At 37.0% G+C, this 8,107-nt stretch overlaps 2 protein-coding genes across 3 annotated transcripts; both read right to left on the minus strand.

Moving 5' to 3' along the window:
- Window positions 1-387: 387 nt before the first annotated feature.
- Window positions 388-2,816, minus strand: LOC109149856 (uncharacterized oxidoreductase At4g09670-like). The gene is made up of 2 exons (XM_019297876.1): window positions 2,317-2,816; window positions 388-1,206 (listed from the first exon to the last, which is right to left on the minus strand). The coding sequence occupies exons 1-2, from the start codon at window positions 2,779-2,781 to the stop codon at window positions 631-633; spliced, it is 1,041 nt and encodes a 346-aa protein (XP_019153421.1). The 5' UTR covers window positions 2,782-2,816; the 3' UTR covers window positions 388-630.
- Window positions 2,817-6,459: 3,643 nt separating this feature from the next.
- LOC109149857 (uncharacterized oxidoreductase At4g09670-like) lies at window positions 6,460-7,855 on the minus strand. Of its 2 annotated transcripts, XM_019297878.1 has the most exons (3): window positions 7,364-7,855; window positions 6,676-7,294; window positions 6,460-6,483 (listed from the first exon to the last, which is right to left on the minus strand). In XM_019297878.1, the coding sequence occupies exons 1-2, from the start codon at window positions 7,826-7,828 to the stop codon at window positions 6,719-6,721; spliced, it is 1,041 nt and encodes a 346-aa protein (XP_019153423.1). In that variant the 5' UTR covers window positions 7,829-7,855; the 3' UTR covers window positions 6,460-6,483; window positions 6,676-6,718. The 2 variants fall into 2 exon arrangements, with proteins under 2 accessions (XP_019153423.1, XP_019153422.1); XM_019297877.1 differs by lacking the exon at window positions 6,460-6,483 and having other exon boundaries at window positions 6,515-7,294.
- Between the last annotated feature and the right edge of the window lie 252 nt (window positions 7,856-8,107).

Genomic DNA, 8,107 nt, shown 5'->3' on the forward strand with positions numbered 1-8,107 from the left:
CAAATACTCTTATAGACACAACCATTTATACCCTAACACTGTCATTATTAGATTTTAATTTCATCTGAAATCCATGCAACTAAGAAAAGAAAAATAAGAATCTTACATAAGCTAAGTAATAGAGCTACTCTTACATTACACATATATAATTTCTACAAAACAATATGGATGCGTTCAAGTATATACTCTCTTCCAATATGAGGGAGATAGAACATTAGAAAACAAACAGAATACATGCAATTATATATGAAAAGTACTTTTTTTTTTTTTTTGCACATATAAATTAATAATATGATTGACAACGCAAACTAACAAGAAAATCAGACACAACTAAGCAAGAGTCACGAATTGATGCTCAGCACGCTCCATATACATACCATTCACTAACAATTAACTTTACCTGCTTCACAGTTTCATTATATTTTGAAGCTTCGCAAAGATATGACAGACATTGGAATCAATTAACTTTACAGCCTTTTATTTAAAAGATGCCATTTATTTATTTTTAAAAAAGTTTAGAAGATATTAGCTTCTTTTCAAAACACTTATATTATTTCAAATATGCTGCTATTTATTTATGAACATTAATAAATAGAGCTTATGGCATAATAAGCTCCAAGAAACGGAGCCTTAGTAGACAACCTCAATAGTCTCAAACCCATTGTGAATGGATGCGTTGACTGCATCCACCACCAGCTGCGTCTTCCGGCTGATAACCGCCCACTTCTTCTCCGGCGCTCTTCCACTCCCGGCGAGATTACAGAACTCCATCACCATCAAAACATCCTGAGGAAGCTCCGCAGCCACACCGTGCTCAATTAACCGATAGCTTTCGAAGGTGTAGAACGGCGCAGACTGTGGTGCGAAAGGGATGACGAAGTCGTGGACGCGCAGCTTTCCTTTGGTGCCGTAAGCGCAGATGTCGGTGGAAAAAATGGCCAAGAAAGAGCAGTAGAAAGTGGCGACTCTCCCGTCTTTCCATTTCATAGAAGCGCCACAGGAGAGAATGACCCCGGCTTCGTTCACCTCCGGCTCGCGCACCGCCGTGACGGATTCCGGGAGTTCGTAGTCGTTGGCCCATAGGATGGCGTGGATGCAGTACCAGCCGGCGTCGCCCAGAGCTCCCAGCCCATCAAGATCTGGCTTTACGCGGATGTCGTTCTTCAGAGAATCCGCGCTAACCAAAAACGAAACGATGCTGTGAACCTGCACATACAATATATATATATATATATATATATATATATATATATATATATATATATATATATATATATTTTTGATATTATTGAGGATATTATTGTAAATTCATCCATGTAACCTAAAATATATCTGTAATATTATATTTCAAAATCCAAACCAAACACATAAGTAAATCTTATATTCCCAAAATTTCACATTAGAGGTAATCTTATTACCTGGAGTAATCCAAGATTATGTGAATCAAATGCTCCATAATAAAATATAACAAGGAGGTAAAACAGTTACTCTAAGTTGTCCATAGCTAAAGACTTCAACTTTTAAAAAGTTAATAGGCGATTTTCACCGAGAGTGAAATTGTTTTTTTGCCTACAAAGTGAAAATTTCCTTGCCCTAACAGCATGTACCTTTGGTTCACGGAATAAATTTTGAGATAATAGGAATGCTATTCCATAAGGAATAGAATATGAATTGTACTCTATTGTTTGGTTTGCGAAAGGAAAGACTTTAAGAATTATATTACGGTGTTTGGTTGGTTTAAGGAATAGCAATAAAATATGTTTTAAAAGACATAAATACCCTTATAAAAATATGTGATGGTGGTGCTGGCGGCAACGGTGGTGGTGAAATAAGAAATAAATTTAATTGGGGTAAAATATGAAATAGCAACTTTAGGTTATTCCTGAAAACTCAGGAATAACCTAATACCAGGGTTCCATGAATCTCTATTCCCCTTGCAAGGATAATAAGTCATTCTCAGGAATAATATAGATGTTTTTACCAAACAAAGGAATATACGTATAGAATGCTATTCCATTTCAGACCTATTTTGGAAACCAAACCTGTCATAAGACTCTCATACCTCAATTGGAGAAGGTAGTTGATGAGTAAATCATGGTAACTAATATCCTGTGCCTAAGACCCACCATGCTAGGGTTTAATGTCTACGATACAATCTATTTGCATCAGTGTAATGTTTCTCAACATAATATTTTCTCTCCAATTATATGGATTACAATTTACAATACTGTTTCTTTACTCCGTGCTGCAACAGCCGCTAAAAATGAATAATGGGAAGAAGCTAAGCCAAGAAGAAGGAGAAGGAATGGAACTTACGGATTTGAGTTGGCCAAAGCGCAGAGGATCAGAGAGGAACTCTTTCATCTTAGCAGTTCGAGGATGATGCGTCCACACGGTACCATCCATGAACTGAACCCCACTGGACTCACACGCCGCCAGAATCTGGTCCAGCTCCGCCACGTTCAGCGCCGCCGGCTTCTCCACCAAGATGTGTTTCTTCTTCTGCGCCGCCAGGACGGCCCACCGCACGTGGAGGCTGGTGGGGAGAGGGATGTAAACGGCGTCCACGTCCGGATCATCCAGCACGGCGTCGTAGCTGCCGTAAATTTTCGCGGTGGCGGGGCACTCGGTCTCTGCGGCAAACGCTGCGGCCTTCTCCGCCGTGCGGCTGCCCACGGCGGAGATGGTGGCGTTCGGAGCCAGCGATATAGCCCTGGCCAGCTTGCGCGCTACGGTGGCGCAGCCCAGTATTCCGAAACGGATTTGTTTCTGCTCAGCCATTTTTCCCGGCGACCACCACGAATTGAAGAACACTACACAGACCTGAGCTCCACGTTTTGTACTTATACAGGAGAAAGAAGGGGAGCGTTTGGGCATGTGGGGACCTCTGTCAACACGTTTTTGTATTTATCTATTTTCTTAGAAAATGATACTTTTTTTATTGAATGATATTGATGCTATTAAAATGTAGTATCTCTTCATGCATAAAAGGTCAATGTCCCCATTTGAATTTAGACCTCTCACTTGAGGGGTCACGGTTATGCTGCTTGACTACAAAGCGATTGATAGAAAATGATACTTATATTTTAAAATTATACTCTTAACTTTTATTTCATTTTTCAAAATTTTAATATTAAACATTTTTTTTGGAACTCAGTTAACTTATCATCAGTTATCATATCATGAAGTAAAAGTTAGAAAATAGAAATAAGGAGTTCAGGTGGTAAAATTCATAATAATAAATAATTTTTTAAAAATTTTATTTTATTTAAATTTAATATTTGAATTTTTTTTTAAAGATTAATATTTGAAATTTTATTAGAAAAAATATGAAAGAAGAGTGCACTGCAGGGTTAATTCAGTCGGTTTGACCGATTACCTTAAAGCTTTGCACTAGTGACCTTGAGAACTTGGGGGTTATTCTAGTGTAACGGCAGACAAATAATTTGAATGTCATTTAGAATTTAAATTAAAATATACAATACAAAATACACCCGATTCATGATATAATTTTTTGATATGGAAAAAATAAGAAAAATAGGAAAGAAGAGTTATCAACAACGTTTCACGTTTTCTTTTGCATGTCTTGCATAAATAAAATCCGTAGTACGTGAAGGACTTTTTTTTTTTGAAAACAAATGAATATTTTACATGTTTCACCAAATCCAGCAAGGGTTCGGGCATGCACGGATGGATGACCAAGAAACGTAAATTATTGCTTATAAGGGCAATGTAGGGGTTTGAAATAATGTGTCTCCAAGTTTGTATCTTAGCTAAACTTTATTTAAAAAGTGCATTTAACAAGTCTAAGAGCATCTCTAATTTGGCGATATATCTGCAAATTTCAACGCTATCCCTCCATTTTCTCAAATTTTTGCTCTCCAAGGTGAAGATGCAAAACACCATATCGCCAATATTATTGGCGTTGATGAATAGTGCCGCGCCATATATGGTGTGGCACTGTTCATCAACGACAAATCTTAAATGGGGAGTAAAGTTATCATTTTGCCCTTGCTTTTTTTTAATAATTCCAAACATATCCTTTATTTGTTTTATATAATTTTTTTTTATTTTGTTAAATACTTATATTTAAAGTTTGTATTATATAAATTATACCATTTTAAATATCTCATTGAGACGATCGAAACAAGACTAATATTGAATATATATATTAATTAAAATTTTAAATACATTAAACATAACTAAAACATAATAAAAATTAAAATATATATTATTATTGTGGAATAAATTAAATTTTCAAAAATATTGTTAAATTTTATTTTTCAATAATTAATGTTATGAAAAATTAATATTAATAAAAATTATTATTTACATCACAAGTTATATTTTATATTAAACTTATTAAGTTCGAACAAAATTATATTAAACTAATTAAATTCGAATTAATAATTGAGAAATTAAATTATTTTAGTGTAGAAATTTGGTGTTTTGGTGTAAATGGGTTGGGGATGAATAAAATTTGGTGTTAGAAGATGCTAAGAATATTCCTTCTGATGTGACATTTGGTGAAAAAATTTGGTGTTTTGGTGTTAAGTGGGTTGGAGATGCTCTAACGGGTCATTATGTGTTATATTATACCTTGTATGTATAGAATTCAATTATTATACCATGGACATGGGTTCATATTATATTGTGATATAAAAATTTCGTACTTCCAGTTAATATATTTTGTACCTACAGTTAATAATTTCTGTACATATAAATAAATAATTTGATAATTGCTGACACATAATATGATAGCTACATGTACATAATATGATAGCTACATGTACATAAATTATTAACTGCAGGTACAGAATGTGTCAACTATAGATACATAATTTGATGTTTATTTTTGGATCAGGGTCTATCTTTCAAGGTAGACCCTAGTCCATGGTATAATTTGCCATATAGAATTTTAATACGGTCAGTTTTACGACTTTAGATAGAGGGTGGGCAACACAAAATTGAAACATGCATGTATTACATCTCAATTAAATATCTAAACTGCTAGTTAGATTGCACATTACCCCCCTCGCGTGTGTGAACCGATACTTTTGACAAGATTCAATCAACACGTGAACCAGGGGTTGGCTCTGATATATACCAAATTGAAATATGTATTACATCTCAACTAAAATTCTAAGTTGATAATTGGATTGTACGTTTATGTTTATATATTATATGCTCAACACATACACATAGGGCCGAATTTTAGGATGTGCAAAACTGCAAAATGCCAAAGAGCACATGACTCCAATTTTTAGAGTACCACTTTTTATTGTTGACCTAGCTAGTTACTCAAGAAATAAAAAAAATATGCAATTAATCTTGAAACTCATCAGTTTTTTTCACCAAATCACTTCTCTATCATAATAATGACCTAATTAATTGAGCATGCCGCATGGCAAAACCGTTCTATTTCCCCAACAGATGTCTCAAGCCTTAGCTTGAATATGCATAGATAACTTGAAACTTGTACTATTCACCAGTTTCCACCAATATTGCCTGAGAAATTGATTCTTCACCCTAATAGATCGTTCTACTTAAATGTTGTGCTTATACTTTTAGTAGAACTTCATTTATTTACAATAACGAGTCGAGGTCACAAAAATTCAAAAACCAACACGGCATGCACAATCACTCTAGAGGGTGAAGAAACAAAGGAATATTGCAAGTGGTGATTTGAGAACAATGACAACGTTATTGGCTTAGAATATCAAAAAAATCAGACCATAAACCCTTTCCCTAAGGGTATTTATACATCCACTTTGCTCATAAGCATATCTTGGATCGTGTTAAAGGACATGCTCTATTTTAACTAAAAAGTTAAGTTGATAATACACCTCTCGACGAGTTAAACGGTCTATCTCAATGAACATATTAGATCAAGCATCCCCCATCTGCTATGCTTCTCAGATTCGAGAGATAGAAGGCCACATGCATGGATTAGATCATATATATGTTCTTGGGTAAGTTGGAAATGCTTCACATGCTTACACCTGCTTCAAAATGCTCATCCACGATTAAATTAAAGTTTAAACTAACAATGAGATGGTACATTATCTGTGACGTTGCTCATATTCAAAAGTGTTATTAAATATTAACTCATACAAATGTTATTAGTAAAGTTGAAATTCATGACTAACAATGTTGGTCTCAAAATTTGACACTTATTAGATAAAAGGTTTGGTTCCATATATGCTTACATATGAAATTCATGACTATCAAAGCATGGACTATGATAAAAACTCTAATAATTGATGAAAAACTACCCTTACTCAATATTATTTAAAGGAATAACTGAATTGCACATAAGTGTACGTACAATTTGGTGTTGCATTTTGAAGTTATATTAACATGAACTATCTCTTCATAGATTTAAAGGACAATTCAAATTCATAAAGTCCAAAATATAGTTTTAACGAAATTAGAAAATATTAATAAATTAAAAACGCATCCCTAAAATGGCATGAAACATATACTCATAATAAGAATCAAACGTCCGCATGGGTAGCTCAACTGGTCATAGAGGTGAAACTTTGAAATAATGATCGCAGTGAGTACCAGTCTAGCCTCTATGGTTACTATGATTTAAATCCTCCCAAAATGCTCTGTCGAGCCAAGGTGAAACTTTGGAATAATAAGAAATCCTCCCAAAACAGTACGTTTTATTGGAATAGATTTATTTAGTAGATATTATATAAAAATTTTCTACTTAGTAGACCACCTCAATAGTCTCAAAACCTTTCTCAATAGATGCGTTGAATGCATCCACCACCAGCTGCGTCTTCCGGCAGATAACCGGCCACTTCTTCTCCGGCGCTCTTCCACTCCCGGCGAGATTACAGAACTCCATCACCATCAGAGGATCCTGAGAAAGCTCGGTGTTCACAACGTGCTTAGTAAGGCGAGAGCCTTCGACGGTGTTGAAGGACGCATAGTTTTCCGGGAAACTGAGGATGAAGTCGTGGACGCGCAGCTTTCCGTCGGTGCCGTAAACGCAGATGTCGGTGGCCATACTGGCCATGAAGGAGCAGTAGAAAGTGGCGACTCTCCCGTCTTGCCATTTCATAGAAGCGCCGCAGGAGAGAATGACCCCGGCTTCGTTCACCTCCGGCTCGCGCACCGCCGTGACGGATTCCGGGAGTTCGTAGTCGTTGGCCCACAGGATTGCGCGGATGCAGTACCAGCCGGCGTCGCCCAGAGCTCCCAGCCCATCAAGATTTGGCTTTACTCGGATATCGTTCTTCAAAGAATCCGCAGTAAACAAAAAGGAAACGATGCTGTACACCTGCACATTAAGTTAGCGGATTGCAAGCTTGCTAAATTAGTAAACTATGTAACATGGAATGGAACTTACGGATTTGAGTTGGCCAAAGCGCAGAGGATCAGAGAGGAACTCTTTCATCTTAGCAGTTCGTGGATTATGCATCCACGCGGTGGCATCCATGAACTGAACCCCACTGGACTCACACGCCGCCAGAATCTGGTCCAGCTCCGCCACGTTCAGCGCCGCCGGCTTCTCCACCAAGATGTGCTTCTTCTTCTGCGCCGCCAGGACGGCCCACCGCACGTGGAGGCTGGTGGGGAGAGGGATGTAAACGGCGTCCACGTCCGGATCATCCAGCACGGCGTCGTAGCTGCCGTAAATTTTCGCGGTGGCGGGGCACTCGTTCTCTGCGGCAAACGCTGCGGCCTTCTCCGCCGTGCGGCTGCCCACGGCGGAGATGGTGGCGTTCGGAGCCAGCGATATAGCTCTGGCCAGCTTGCGCGCTACGTTGGCACAGCCCAATATTCCGAAACGGATTTGCCTCTGCTCAGCCATTTTCCCCGCCGACCACCACGAAGAAGATTACAGAGAGAAAGAAGGGGAGTATATATGTAGTGGGGACTACTCTATCCCCATATCAACACGTCTTGTACTTTTTTTTTTTTAAATATTTGCCTCGTTGGTCATACGTCGAGGCAAATGATTTATTTTTGTTTTTTTTTTTTAGTAAAAAATTAAAAATAAAAAAATAAATAATTGTTTACTTATTTATTTAAACTTTTATTTTGTGTTTTAAAAAAACTTTTATTTTTTTTTTATTATTTTTTGAATCAA

Source organism: Ipomoea nil, unplaced genomic scaffold (genome assembly GCF_001879475.1).
Source record: "Ipomoea nil cultivar Tokyo-kokei standard unplaced genomic scaffold, Asagao_1.1 scaffold2159, whole genome shotgun sequence".
Lineage (NCBI taxonomy): Eukaryota > Viridiplantae > Streptophyta > Magnoliopsida > Solanales > Convolvulaceae > Ipomoea > Ipomoea nil.